We start from the raw sequence: 15,666 nt of genomic DNA on the forward strand, positions 1-15,666 counted from the left end.
TCATGTTTACTGCCATCGGTCTTGTTCCATTTCAGTTCAAGAAGAACCTGTCCCTCTTGTGCAGGCCCAGCTTGTCCCAAGATGTCCCCCAAATGCCTAACAGATCTGAAACCCTCTTCCCTGCACCACTGTCTCATCCATACCTTGAGACTCTTCAGACTTCAGGCGACCATTATGTTTATGTGTGTGACGTGAGTTCTGGCACTTTTTTTTTTTTTTTTACAAAAAAGCACTGCATAAAAGTCATGTTATTCTTATCCACAGGTATTATGAATTTCAGTCTAAACAGAAAGATGGACTTTGTAAAATACAAAGCTTCTGCAGTCTACTGGATTCATACAGAGTTCAGAGAATCCTAGATTGCTACCAGTAATCAATGCTTACACTCTGAAATAAAATGAAAGCAATGTTGCACACGTTTTAGAATCCAGCTAATGAAAGCTTTATGCTTGCTTTACAAAGTAATTTATGGAAGCATCAATATAAGCCTTATTAGTCAAAATGCCTTTGTGCAATGCTATGCATGTCCAACCAGAAGAAAGCCTTACTGAGTTCAGTAAGGCTTACTCCCAGGTGAGTGGGTAAAGGATGGGAGCCTTAGCTTTCTTGTTACTAGCCTTATGCAGATAGAATATTAACAGAAAGCTCAAAAGGGAAAAGCTCTCCCTCTACAGGTTGCCATACTAACTTCACCGCAACTAGGAGAGCTGAAACCCAGGGCTCTCTCTGGCAACTCCACTGAGACACCAACTTCATTTCATTCCTTTCTTGTCTCTTTGCCCTGTATTAGCAGCCATTCCATCTGCTGCAGCAGAGGAGTGGGGAAATAGGGCTCACTCCATCAGCACCACTGGGAGACCAGCTTCATTTGACTCCTCGTCTTGTTGAACTGTTTTCATCCAAATTGGTCATTATAAATGATCTGTAACATTTTATCTTTTTCATATCACATTTAAGATGGTAAGACAGAGGCTGCCTTGTTTTCACTGACTTCATTTTAGCTGCTTTGAGAGCCAGTTTGGCTGAAGTGCACAGTTAAAATGCTTTAGACCAAGGATAGTTAACAGGTTTCCCTAGGCACCAGTGTGCTCCTGGATACCTTTCTAGGTGCTCAGTCAGATGACCTGCTTCTCCCACTTGTTTAAAACATCAAATTTATTTACTGACAGCTGACAGCTATGATTCAGAAATGAAGCGTTTGGTTTCTGAAAAGGAGTTGCTTCATGTGCTGAGGCTCAACACAGACCCGTCTTGAACTCAGTCTTTTGGGCAGGTTACTTGTCCTTTGCCAGACATCTCAGGGAAGCCTTTTTGTGGTAGCAACCAAGACAATTTATTGCATTACCATACTTGGTAGTAACCAAGACAATTTATTGCACTACCAAAAAGTTTGCCTAGCCTTCGTTTAGACAAACCAACAGGAAAATAAACAAACTTACACTGGTTTGCAAACAGAGGTTGGATATAAGCCCTCCCTTACCATGTGGCCAAGAGGTCTGAACCTGGGTTGTACTTGTACCATACAAAAGCTGGGAAACCACCAAATATTTGGCGACTAGGGGGAAGGGTGTGGGTCCTTCTGGTGACCTCCAGAGGGTCAGATTTCATTCCCAAGCCCAAGGCTCTGCACTCTTGAAGCAGTTGCACCCTCACCATGCACACGGCACTGGAACTTAGCACCTAATGGGCCTGGAGTCGCTCCTGATCTGGGGCCACTGCCTGCTTCTACTGTTGGTCTTGTTAATAAAAGCAACCATTTTCAACTGCATCTCCTTGTATAGGTCTCTTTGCCAGACAGTGGAGGATTTATCTGCAAAGCCTGTGTGACATACTTACCAGGGTTTTCCCACTTAGGCAGAATTTTACGGACACCACTTCATGTGCAACTTTCAAAACTTTTAAAAAAATCTTTCTTCCAGGAGACAAGGAACAACAGTCTGTCACTGTCACATAAAACAGATGGTCTTTTAAATTGGAGATCAGTGCTCCTAATAAAAGAACTGAGAATCGCTCGCAAAACTACTTCAGATAATGTTGGCTCCCTTTTGTGTACTGTGAATATATTTTCATCAATGGGAGAATAATAGAGCAGCAAGGAAGCCATTATTGTGCATCCAATGGTCTCTAATCAGCACCCGCACAGACAGAACTAGAACAAGACATGTTGGCAGTTTGCTAGACAACAGGTAAAAATAGAATACATAGGATCCAAAAGTCCAAGTAAGCATGCAAAGCAACCCTTAGGAGAACTGCACTAAAGAGCAAGGCATGTTGCAAAGAACCATTTTTTCAACAGGCATATGAAGGACTTCTGTTCTTCTTACCATATCCAGCACTCATTAAGAAGCAACAAATAGCAATTAAAAAGTACAAGGGAGATGTGTGTGTCTTCCTAAACTCAAGGCAAGTGTCATGAAATAAATATGCAGCCTATGACCACAATGAAGAACCAGTTTCAGAAGGCATGGCCTAATATTAGTACGCCTGCTATTTATTCACAAGGACTCACTTACTATCTCATTCTGGCCTAGAACTTGGTGCAGCATGCCCATTCAGAAGTAATTACCACTATGTTGCCATTGGGAATGATGGCCCAGTGGGTTAAGGATTGCAACATCAGTGGGGCCAACCCAAGATATTATATCTTGCCCCCCATACACCCATTTAGTGCACTGTGCTTTCGCTCCAGTGATGCCTTTTTGGTACAACCTACATTAAATCCTAGTTTCTGTGGATTTATCTACAGCAAGGGTGGAGAATGTATGGCTTTCTAAATGTTGGACTACAACTCACATGATCCTTTACCCTTAGCTATGCTGGCAAGGGCTGATGGGAACTGAAGGCCAACACCATCAGGAGAACCACACATTCCTCACCACTGGCCTACAGGTTCAACCTTGCACGGAGAGAGGCTTTGGGGCAATTAGGCAAGACGGAGGTTTGCTGTGATAACTGCAGTTTCCAGCACCCTGGCAAAATGGTAGCAGTGCTAAGCAAAAGCTAGTGATACAGCCTCCTGCCGAAACACATACCCAGGCTACAGCCATTTTTCCTGGATGGAGGCAGGCAGGCGGCCCAAAGGTGGGGCAGACAGTTCTGTAGATGGCAGCGAGGCTCAGCAGTGGCAGGTGGTGGACATCATTAGCAGAGGAGTGGGGGACTGCATGATCCACTGTTTCTCTGGATTGGTGCAGGACCTGAGCCAGGTGACTTGTCTTGGCTCATCATGGGTTCAGCCCTGAGCCTTAGTGACTACGAAGATGTTTCTGAAACCAGAAAAGCACTTATGCTTATACTAAATAAAACGAAACAGAAGCTAAAATAATGTTCGCCTGCTTGTTATTAACATTTTAATATTCTGTGAGTAGCTGATGTTTCCAGTTTTTTCCTCCCTAAAAAAGCAACAGTTAGCCTGCTAATACGTTGGCAAGATAGGGGTAAAACACAGTAGTATGCACAACCTGAAGTGGATCCCTGTTTCCCTTTAACTTTTATATTTGTGCTCAACATTTCATGGAAAATTATGAAAATGATTGTATTATATAAGCCTACAACATGCAACTTATTATACAGTTATAAAACAGGATCCATTACATATGTGTAATAAGGTAAGCTCAGAAACATAGCCCATTTGTTATCTATGAGCCTTCTTGGGGTTCACACCTGTTAAAAACGCTCTTTCCTTTCTGTAGGAAGAGAAAAATATTCCAAGCATGCAGAGAGTTCTTTTTAAAACTTTATTGCAACAAGGGGAACAGAAAAAAATGGTTTCCTTCCCATTTTCCTGTTCACCTGAGCATATGTTCACACCCCCCTTTTGAACCCTGCTCCCGGCCACTTCTCCCTCCTCCTTTCCCTTAATTGGCTGGAGTACCAGGAGTTTACTCTTTCTGCCCACCTACTCCATGCTGCCCCAACACCGGCCCTTCTTCCCAATCCAGCCCTGCCCCCGGTGGGCTACAATAGGCTCATTTTGTTCTGCCCAGCTTGTCAATAAACAATCAGGAAATCATTGCGTCAGTGTTTGGCCATCCTGCCTTTTCTCACACCTTGTGCTATCTGATCTTAGCCCCTCCTCTCCTTTGGGTTAAGTAATTTTCTTTGTTACCTTTTTACATCTTTCTACTCCCTTGCTTCAAATCATCCTCTCACTCCTATCACTCCCAAACATACCGCCACTTCTTGAAACAACTAACTTTTGCCTCAATCTTAAGAATTATAAAAAACGAAGTTTGATTTGCATCATTCTATTTGGTGCCCAGTGTGTATCTGTTACTACTGCTTTTAAAAGACCCAAGAGTCCTCTCATTTAGCCCCTTCGCTATGACTTTTATGTGTTGCACGATGCTGTACTACTAGGTTGCTTTGCAGTAGTGGCCAATAGAAAGCTTCACATGATGGTCTGAACCATATTTGTGTCCCGTCTACCCAGAACTAGCAGCTGTACAGTCCCTATAGACATCCCTTAGTGCAGCCCTCTCCCACCAGTTGCCCATGGACTACAACTCCCAGCATTCCCAGGCAGCGGGCTCCAATCTGAGAGGCAGTGGCTCTCTAAGGGATGATACGGAGAAAAACCTTATCAGCTTCTACCCGAACATCTTTTTACCTGAAGATCCTGGATCTCGAACCCTGAGCCCTTCTGGCTGCTAAACACAGGCTCTATCACCACTCCGTGGCGCCTCCTTACCTCGGAGCTTAGAGAAGCGGTGGCAAGTTTCCCGTTGTGAATGCTTATGTATTGTTACTATTATTGACTGCCTAATGGGGCCTCAATTTACCAGGCGAAATTTTCTTCAGACATGCAGGTTGAAGATGCAGAAAGTTTCAGCTCTGGAATTATGATGTTCCGGTTTTAAAAAAATAATAGAGGCAGTTCTGTCAATAAAAAGTGCAGGACACTTTCCCATTAAATCAAACTTTTGACTTCCAGATGTGCTGGATACAAATCCCAGCACTCCTTATGCTAGCTGCGGAATGCTGAGGGTTGTAGCATTTTTTCTGTCTAAATATGGACAGGATTGCACCCTAAAGCGTAAAAAACATAGTAAAAGGACAGCGGATACATTTGGCCGGTCACTGTGGGAAGCAGGAGGTGGCAGGAGGTCCCTTTGCTGTGACCCACCAGGCTCTTCCTATGAGACCCAGGGAAGCCCATCATATCTTCCGCCTTTTCTCGCCCCCTCCGCATTCTGCTCACAACACAAAGGCGGCTAGCTTGAGTTTAAAAAGAAGAAAAGATCGAACTACAACTCCCGTCACACCCAGCGCCTCTCTCGTGCAATAACGAAAGAGCATCTCAGCGCTGGTCCTTCCCCCTCCTCCTCCCACCAATCGCCAGCTCCGTTCACTCTCTGGTTCTCGCGCGCGGGACCAATAAGGGGGAGAGGCCGTTGATCGAGGGCGCGAAAGGGGTGGAAGTTTGGAAATGGGGACGGAGCGGGTGAGTTTCGGGGACGCGTGGCCGGGGCGCGCGGCGGGTGGTTCTGCTGGAGGCGCCACGGCAGGAGTGGGAGCAAAAGTCCGGCGCTCTCCTGGAGCCACTCGGTTCCCTCGGCAGGCTCCCAGAGGTCGGCATCTCGCCCGCTTCGGAGGGCAGGACCCACCTCTTCTCGAACGTCTTTATATCTCGGGGTGACTCCTAAAATGACGTTTCTGCTTTACTGTTCTTTTCATCATGAGGGCTGTACGCTTTTATAAAAGCTTGCGATATTCCTGCTAAATCGCCTGACATCGTGCTTCCAGAACTATTAATATTATTTTTAAAAGTCTGAATAGTCTATGCGAAATGGAGACTTAGCGGAAGAAAAAAAATTTAAGTTATTTTGAAAGTATCCTGCTACCGCCTGTAGAAAGATGTGGAAAAGGAAGTAGACAATCAGGATAGCTGTCCATCTGTCTGCTTCTGTCTTAGGTCATTTGGCATTGTTTGCTTCCTTCACTGATTCTCTTGAAATACATGCAAACACACATACATACAGACACGGACTGAAGGTGTGTTTTATGATGTTTTAAAGTGGGAAAAGAATTCAACCACTGGAAATGCTGCAGAAAGCTCTTACATCTGTAGGGTTTGGTGTGTAAAGTCTAAATGGCTTGGATACGTGTGATTTGTTAATAAACAGTTAAGTTACATTGTATGACTTTCATGTAGCTCACAAAACTTCTGTGGGATCCTACCCTAATCTTTTTTCAGAAAAATGGCCCAGACCAAAGATGATGATGAACTGGCAATACTTGAAAAAGAGATCAAGGAATTTTGGACTAAGTTCCAAGCCACTTGTTGCAATGAGCCTGTTGAGCAGACTCTGGGACTAAGAGATTTGTGGTATGAGTCCATAAGCAATCTTTCAGGTAAACTTGTCTGCAGATTTTTATTGCCATTGTGCTGCCATCTGGGACGTCCCACTGCATTAGGGATGCACAGCCTGGGGGCTGCAGCCTTTGCTTCCCCCAGCAGACTCTTTCCTGCTGTTGCAGTCTGTTCCAGGCTGTCTTGTGGAATGGGATGGAAAGGAGGGCCAGCCCTTTCCTCCACTGCAGACTCTCAACCAGAATGGTTCTTTCCCTTCTCTAAGGAATGCGTGACCTATATCAGGTTCACTGGGATAAGTACTTGTGTAGCTCTGACTTCTGAGCCAATGTCACTCGCAGTCCTTGGGAGAGAGGGAGACAGGGCAACTGCACCAATGAACACAGTTTTCTATACAAAATGCAGCCTAGAAAAAGGAGTGTGCCACATTCCCCTTGCTATGACTGAGAGGTGGTTGGGAGACAGGCTCTTTGGATCCCAACTCAGTCCCATGTTCTTTGTGGGCAGAGTTGGGCACAGGGAACTACATCTGGGTATAAAGCAGGGAGGGGCAACTTGGGGCCCTCCAAATGTTTTGGCCAACAGTTCCCATCAGCCCTAGCTGGCATAGCCAATCCTGAAATATTATGGGAGTCAGAGACTGCACATTGTCCATCCTTGCTGTCAAGAAAATTCTGTGAGGTTTGCCTTGTTTGAATAACTCATGAGAACAATCTTCATATCTTTTGACAGCTTTGCATGTGGTTATAAACTAGCATAAATATTTCCAGGTTGTTGGCAGCAGATCACTTTCTTTTTAATTACAGAAAAATGGTCGAAGAGACTGAAAGAAGGAGATGAAATAATCAAAAAAATTCACGAGTACACAAATGGTATAGTATGAGTCTATTCTTGTTTTTCCTAAAACTCTTTTACATGAGCTAATTTGTGATGTCAAAGCATACAGAAAAGCAGGATTCTTCAAATATACTTTTTATTTGGGGTGTTAGTCTACTAAAAGTGGAATATTTGGATCAGTTTTGCTTTAGGTTTCTTTTCAAGTCTAAGTACATAGATAAATGCTGCACAGGCAGCCCTGCAGCTTTCATTTGATCTTTACAATGCATAAATATTTCATCCAAAGGTTTGATTGGGTAGAATTTCTGAAGAGGATTTAATTATGAGTTAAATTAATTCTGTTTGGTAGCCAAACCATCCCAGGTGCAGTTCTTTTTCCAAAGAGATTATTTAAATCACCACTGTCATTCCTCCTCCTGCATTTCTTTTCCTGCTCTTGTGTCCTATTTTCAGTAGTGGCCATTATCTACTGGCATTCTTAAGCCTGTGCAAATTGACAGGTTTTTAAGTATGCAAACTTCCATGTTGGATTTATATTTTATACTTTAAAATAAGCCAAAACAGAAAGCTGGATTTGTGATGGGAATATGGACCACATTGTAAATTGCCTACCTAGTATGAAAGTTGTGGATATCTCACACATTCTGGATAGCTTTGGGGTGAGGTGGAGTCAGTGGTTGTGGTCCCTGTTGGTACCAGTGCCAAGAGGAAATGTAGATGTGAGATCCTGGAACCCAAACTTAGGTTGTTAGGTAGAAGGTTGCTTGTTTCACAGCCAGACAGGCAAGTCTGAAGAGTCTCAAGGTATGGATGAGACAGTGGTGCAGGGAAGAGGGTTTCAGATCTGTTAGGCATTTGGGGGACATCTTGGGGCAAGCTGGGCCTGCACAAGAGGGACAGGTTCTTCTTGAACTGAAATGGAACAAGACCGATGGCAATAAACATGAAAAGGTGGCCGAGCATCTGGGAGGCCAACAGAAGCCCAGAAGCAACTCGTTCGAGTTGACTTATTCCTAGAAGAAGAAGATAAAAATGTTTCTGATATCCCAAAGGTAGAAGGAGAGGAAATAGGGCATGAGCATAGGGTGAAAGATGATAGTCAAAGAGGCCAAATGCCATAGTAGAAGATGCACTTGCAGAGACATCTGGGGAGGGATATGTGTTTCTGCACAAAACTAGACATCTCTGGGCCAAAGGGGGGGGGGTGTTCTGGAGTGCCTGACTTTAAAATACCTAGATTATGGGAACCTAATGGAATATACAAAACAAGTGGGAAGCAGTCATCTCTAGCTATAATTCTATGGGATGGGCAGGGCAGGGCTTACTGTAAGAGTCATTGCATTGAGGCTGCAGGCACTGCACAGATAGCAAATACCATGTTGGGCAAAATTAGAAAAGAAACTGAAAATAAAACCACCGAGATTGTACTCCCCTTATACACATCTATGGTGTAATCTATTCCAGAAGGCTACCTGCCTCATCCAGTATCAGCATGCCTGTGTGCACCTCCTGCTGGAGAACATGGTGGGAAGGTGGTTTTGCGTGCCTATGCTGCTGGTACGCTTTCCATAAGCAGTTGGTTGGTCACAGTGTGAACAGAACACTGGACTAGATGGCACTTTGGTTGACCCAGCATGGCTCTTAGGCACTTTAAAGTAGAAACACATATTCAGTCTAGACTGTGATGTGGTTTGGACACACTTTCACTGGGCTTTAAACAAATATCTTGCAATGGAACAAATGTGTATCTGACTGTAACTCTTGCGCTCCCTACTGTGCGGGCCATAGCTCTGTTTCCTCCCAAAGATGACACCAACATTATGTTGATTCCAAATATGTAAATAAGATATCCAGAAGATATGTCGCTAAGTAACTTAGTGGCTATCTTTTTTATCATTTTACAAATGTAAGCATAGTATTTTATTTTTGCAATCATGAATCTTCAGTGCTAGTGATACCATTTAATATGTATCATTTATATCGAATTCAAATAATTCAAAGCAGTTCACATATGGTAGAGGCCAACAGAAACATGACTATTAAGTTGAAATAGCATAAATCCAGTGTTGAGTCTAGATTTATTTGTTTATTTTTCAATTTATATCCTGCCTTTTTCCTACAAAGGACTCAAGGCAGCTAACATCATTCTCTTCCTCCATCTTAGCCCCACAACAACAACCCTGTGGGGTAGGTTGGGCTGAGAGTCTGTGACTGGCCCAAAGTCACCCCATTGGCTCCATGGCTGAGCAGGGACTAGAACCCAGATCCTCTGAGTCCCAGTCCCATGCTCTTAACCACTGGCTCAAGGTCACTTGGGTTGCTTCACAGCTGAATGGGGACTAGAACCTGGGTTTTCCAGGTCCCAGTCCAGCACCCTAGCCATTACACTACATTGCTTTCTCTCCATGTGAGAGGGACACATTCTGAATGTGCCACTTATGAAGAGAGCCAGATTTGTAGATAACTTTTGCATTAAGGGTAAACATCCAGAGTTGTTGCATTAGTGAAAATCCATTAGCACAGCAAGATTTTCTTTCTCTCCTTTGTCCTAGTGCCCTCTGCATCATCTGGAAATTAGTTCTGGAGAGGTTTCTTCAGAACAGATTTTGAGGGTGTGCAGGGGAAAGGGGCAATTCCCCTCTGTATCTGATTCTGCTTCACTGGACTAATACCACTGGATTCAGCCTCCAATTTTCCCTGTTCCATGCAGAACTCTGTCAAAAGAACAAATCCATTGAAGAAAAACAGGAGAAATTATCAGAAGTTCTTGATAGAATTCATGATGGAGAAAAGCAAGAGAAAGACTTGATGGTTAGCATCCAAGAGCTCAAGGAAGAGTTAATCAGAAAAAAGGAAAGTAAGTTGCACTAACAGTTAATGCATTCCAAAAATGTAGGGTTGTGCTGTGCAAGTTAAGAATACTTTCCAGTTTCTTATATGGAAATTCTCATGTAGTGAAATCAATACTAAATTTACTAAGTGTGAATTAGCAGCCTGCCTATTCTATACTGATCTAGCAGTATCAATAGTTAATCCTGCATTAAGTGAAACCTTACATTAATTGCATCTGGGGGCATTTTGTTACCCCAGAAAAGAATGGCTCAGGCAAGGGAAATGCTGCCTATGAAATGCATTTGTTCTGGTTGAATGTTTCCCCCAGGAGGTTTCAGTCCGCATTACAATAGCTTTTAGTAAGTACATAAAATTTAAGACCTAAACTTTCTTGAGGCTATGCATAACACGAACAGCTGCAAATACAATACTATCTTATTAATGTTTGCAATGCATAATAATAATTTGGCATTCAAATTTTAAACTTGTGTAAAAAAAAGTCTCTTAATGGCATTTAGTTCTGGGTTTTGGAGGTTTTAGCTCAAACTGTTGGCTTTCAAAAGGAGGTACCTTTATTCCTTTGTGTGAGCAATAAAGGTACCCCACAAAACCATTCCTGTGTAAATTTGGGAGCATTTTGTTATGCCAGGCATGTTTTTAGAAAGAAAGGTTTATAGAAAGGTAAAGGACAGGAGGCTGAAATTTGGGGGTATTTTAAAAAAAAAATTATAGGCATATTTTGATGATGTCCTAGGGGTACAAAACGGTAGGTTTACTACAGTGTAAATTACACAAGGACGTAGGTCACGGGGACTCTTGAGTCCCTATGAAGCAGGGCAGAGGCCTTGAACAGGTGCAGTCAGTGATGTGCTGGCAAGTTCAGGAGCCATTTGGACCAGGAGTGATGCCATCTGCTGGCACTGCCAGGGAAGTGCTAGGCCTCCTTTGCTCTAGCAAATGAAGGAGGAGATGACAAGGCCTTCATGTGGCACTACTGATCTCTCTATTGGAGAATCAGATAGAATGGGGACACAGCCAATCAGGTGCTCTGAATGTAGTATTTTCTTCATGCTAGCAAGGTCATTTGACATTTTTAATGAAAAACTAAACGTTGCATTAGGACAATCAGGTTCACATCAAGAAGGTGGTCAGTGTGAGTTAAATAAACAAGCCGCATCAAGGAAACAAAAGCTTTATGGTGGCAGATAGGGTTTTTTAATGATGGTTTGTTAAATTTGCCCAACACTTTAAAAAATCCTTAGCTTTAAAGGTTTGGGAGAAATCTTGATGTTTTTGGTTTTGTTTTGTTTTGATCTCAGCTAAAAACAAAGTGACAGAAGAAATGGAGGGAAGGCTCCGTAAGGCCGAAATGCTATTTAAAGAGCGACTTGGGTTAGAAATACGCAAAACCAGTGGTAAGACTGCTGTGCATATGTCTTGTATTTCAGAGAGTGACTAATGTCAGCTTTCTATAGCAGCACTGATGCATTCACTGTTCCTCCCAGTAAGAAGGAGTCAGCCTTTTGCTGAATATTGTCCTAACACAAGAGTAAGTTTGAGTGGAAAGAAGCTGCCATACAGGTTTGCCTAATGCCCACCACAAAAGGCTCCTGCAGGAGAAAATGCCCTCCAGTTGTTGTCTAACAGCTCCAGTTCTCTTATGGAAAGGGTGGGAAATGGTGCACCCTCTAACTGATCGTTACTATCAGAGTTACAAGTGCTGATCTTGCTTTGCAGGGATAAGGAGGAAAAGAGGATTTTTCAAGCCAGGCATTCAATATGTAAAACTTTAGGGACAGAACATGGCACAGATTATTCAGGATTCAATGTTTTTAAAAACTGATAGCTGAACTTTGCGTGAGGGATTGCTGGCTCATGTTGCATAAATCGCTGGTCGGAGCCTTTCCACAAGTCTTCCTGTTCATGAGAGGTCTGTGATCCGATGGAGGCCTCTGTGTGTGGAAGGGCTTGTGCCTGCTGCATCACCTCCCGTGAGGTTCTGTAGTCCTCCAGCCTTAGGGGGTTTCAGAGGGAAATCAGCCAGAAACCCCTGGGCGAGATAGTTGCAGACAATCCACTGTCTCTGAAGTATAATTCAAGAAATTATGTAACAACTGGTGCTATATCTCAACAGAGGGAAGCGAGATTGCCATATCATGTGATTTCATTGACTTGAGACAAATACAGTATATATAAGGCTACAACTCTGTGGTGAACTGAAGAGCATACAAATAGATTCTATCTGACATATTCCAGTGTCTGAATATATTCTCATTTCTTGCATCTAGCAAATCATTTGCAATTTATATTCCACGGTATTGATCAGAAGGATTTTGACAAGCCATATATACTTACCCTTTCCATAAATGAAGAGGGAGCATATGAAGGTATGCATAAACAGTGTTTCATGTTATTGTTTTTAACTGGATTAACAATCTGCATTTCCCTGGACCCTTTGTTCAAAACTTCCTGGTCATCTGTATATTTATTTATTTATTTATTTATTTAAAGTTTTTACAGACCATTCTATAGCAAACACTCTCAGAAAAGTTTACTGCATAAAACACAGTAATAACAACAATACCCATAATAATAATTTCAAAGATAATAACCACAATTAACAAAAAATGAAATGATAATGCACAACACAGAATATTGATCCACTGCAACCATTCTATCATAATCTGAATAAAAACCAATATAAAATCAAATCATCTGTTCAACAATCAGAATGACGGGAAAATAAAAAGGTTTTGACCTGGTGCCAAACGTGAATACTGAATAGTGTCTGGTTCCATAGATGGGGCGCCACAACTGAGAAGACCCTTCTCATAGCTGCCTTCCTTTAGCAGTGGCTCACAGAAGGAGCTCTGGATGATCAGAGGGTCTGGGTAGGTGTGTGTGAGAGGAGGCGTTCCTTTGGATATCCAGCCCCATAGCCATCTCGGACTTTCGATGTGAGCACCTTGAAGCAGGACTGGACTTCAGTTGGTAGTCAGTGCTGCTGATAAAGAAGAGGGCTTATACGTTTATATCAGCGCATCCCAGGTAGCAGATGGACTGCCCTGCTCTGTATCAACTGAAATTTTTAGACTGTTTTCAAGGGCAGTCCCATGTAAAGTGCATTGCAGCAGTCCAAATGTAAGGTTGCTAGTGCATAGATTACTATGGCTAGGTCCTGCCTGTCCAGATAGGGACACAGCTGATACATCCGCCAGAGTTGATAAATGATGCTCCTGGTCACAGATGCGTCCTGTGGCCAGATTGTACTCCAGGGGCAACCCTGGATGCAGGAGCACTCCCAGAGTCCACACGCTGTCTTTTCGAGAGCCTGCAAGCCTGTCCAGGATGGGGCGAATCCTGGCCCACTCCAGCTGAGGCTCCCCCTACCAATAATGCCTCTGCCTTGTCTGGGTTAAGCTTCAGTTTGTTAACCCTCATCCAGTCTATTACCCTGCCCAGGCACTGGTTCAGAGTCAACGCTGTCTCACCAGCCATTGTCTACTGTGCTGCCTTCTGGTTTTAAACCAGGCTCAGAGATGGATCTGGCCTTCCAGGCTTCTGCTGATGCTCACACCACCTTTTCTTTAACCGCCCTTTCGTTGTTTCCCAGCTTTTGCATGCTTTTCTTCATTTCAGAAAGTTAAAATGCCTCTCAAGAGCTGGGCTTCTCACCATGAGGCTTTTAACCTGCTGCTTGACCCAAGTATTTGCATCTGGATTCTTTGCAGGATTAAGAAGCACTCTTCTGTGTGTGTTACACATCCGGGGGAGGAGGGATTCTTTCTCTGCCTCTCTCTATGCTTCATTACACCAGTGGTTTCCAACTGCTGGTCTGCCGGCGTTTCTTGCCATTCTGTGAAGAGCAGATGTTGTGTGTGCGCATGACAGATGCACCTCGCTTGCGAGAAACAGCAATTCCCCACCTCTTCCTCTGCCAAGGAGGCTGGGGAGGGCAGAGGCAGCCCAATGGGAACCAGCCCAGAACTGCTCCGGGCCAGTCTGCCCTCTGGGCTGGGCCCTGCCGGCCAGGCCTTTCCCTTTTTTTGCTGCGTTTTTTGCTGGGAAGGGAAATGCTGAGGCAGGATTGTGCTGAGCTTTCTCAGCCAGTCTGTGCTGGTGTGTATGGGGGTTCAAAGGGGTGGGGTTCATTGTATTTCATATTTAACATTATGAATAAGTAACTTTGTTTGATTTTGTATTGCTCTGCTGTTAATATTGCATTTGAATTTGTATTTGCTTTAGCATAGTATTGCATTTATATTGATTTTGTATTTTGCTGTTGTAAATTTTTGATCAAGTATTCTTGAACAGAAGCAACAACAGCCTTTGCAGTAGCCTTATTTGAATTACATATTGCTCTCTAAAAAGTTCAGGTGTATTTGATTACATTTAATTTCAATATTTTATTCTTAGCATTTTTTACTGTTCAGTTTCTGGTTATTTTAGAGAATTTTCATTTTTTGGTACTATATTTAAAAACTGATAAACAGAATACTATATTATGTATATAATGCTTTTTATTTCTGCCTCAGTGGTCCCCAAAATAATTTTCCTATTTTTGCCAGTCCCCAACTCTAAAAAGGTTGAACCAGTGCATCACACAATCACAAGGTGCTGCTGCTGTAGAATGGAATCACAAAAGTACAAACATCTTGTTGCAGTTCATCGTGCCATTTCCAGAAAATACTATATTTTCCTCTCCTTAGAAAAGGCCTGGGAAATGCTTGGAAAGCACAGGAGAGACCCTGGATGATTATAGTGCCGTGTAAACACCCACTAACTAGTGTGAGGTAGTGTGTGCAGAATCACAGGCACACAGTACCTCAAATGCTGGGGACCCGTTATGGCCAGCCAGAGATTTTGGCTAAAAAGTGTTGACATAGCTCCAACACCTGTTTTAAACTGACTTCTAGGGTGCTTCTTTCGGGTTTTCACCCTATTCTGTTTTCCCAGTCTTATTTCTGCTTGAAGAAACCGCTCTGCTGCTTGTGCAACCTTCCTTTAATAATTAAAAGTCCCTTTAATAACTAAAGAAAGGAACTAAATTTAGTTATTAACTAAATTCTAGTCTGGTCTTTCAACACAACATGACCAAGCAGTCTTGGAATTAACCACTTCAGCATCTTAGCAGGCACCCAAAGGGCCAGTGCCAATTGCAGAATATCTGGAACTGCAGGGCTGCTGTCCTGGAATCTGCAAGAAGCAAGTGGCAGCTCTTCTTAAGGGGCAGGGCCATATTCACAGGAAATAGGAAGCTAAAGATAATGTTTTCCGTGACTAATGCAGAACACTTTGCACCAGTCTTTTATGATGGGGATGCCTGAAAATAAGTATAAATATATGTTGCCATGTTAGGATATGTTTATTTTCAAAGTAGAACTGACTTGTCTCATTGCTTCTTTTAGTGATCTCTTGTTCTCCTCCCCTGGACTGTATAGAAGAATTGCAGCTAAAAGTGAGAGAAACCAACAATTTTTCTGCATTTATCGCTAACGTCAGGAAGGCCTTCATTGCTTTGACTTTTAAATGATGTGTTGCTATATATGTAAAATGTCTGTATACCAGTTCTTGCTACTTTTTCTTTCTGAATAGAAGAATAAAAGCTAGGAGGTTTTTTAAGTGTCTGATTTTTGAAACAGCACTGGGGGAAGTAGGCGGGTACAGGCTGCACGATCTTTGAC

At 43.0% G+C, this 15,666-nt stretch overlaps 1 protein-coding gene across 1 annotated transcript; it reads left to right on the plus strand.

The window, feature by feature from the left end:
- The first annotated feature begins 5,342 nt into the window (after nucleotides 1–5,342).
- On the plus strand, nucleotides 5,343–15,601 carry SPC25 (SPC25 component of NDC80 kinetochore complex). The gene is made up of 7 exons (XM_044418212.1): nucleotides 5,343–5,443; nucleotides 6,197–6,354; nucleotides 7,120–7,185; nucleotides 9,861–10,007; nucleotides 11,302–11,397; nucleotides 12,271–12,369; nucleotides 15,391–15,601. The coding sequence occupies exons 2-7, from the start codon at nucleotides 6,201–6,203 to the stop codon at nucleotides 15,513–15,515; spliced, it is 687 nt and encodes a 228-aa protein (XP_044274147.1). The 5' UTR covers nucleotides 5,343–5,443; nucleotides 6,197–6,200; the 3' UTR covers nucleotides 15,516–15,601.
- Nucleotides 15,602–15,666: the final 65 nt, after the last annotated feature.

Source organism: Varanus komodoensis, unplaced genomic scaffold (genome assembly GCF_004798865.1).
Source record: "Varanus komodoensis strain SLA01 unplaced genomic scaffold, ASM479886v1 scaffold9, whole genome shotgun sequence".
NCBI lineage: Eukaryota > Metazoa > Chordata > Lepidosauria > Squamata > Varanidae > Varanus > Varanus komodoensis.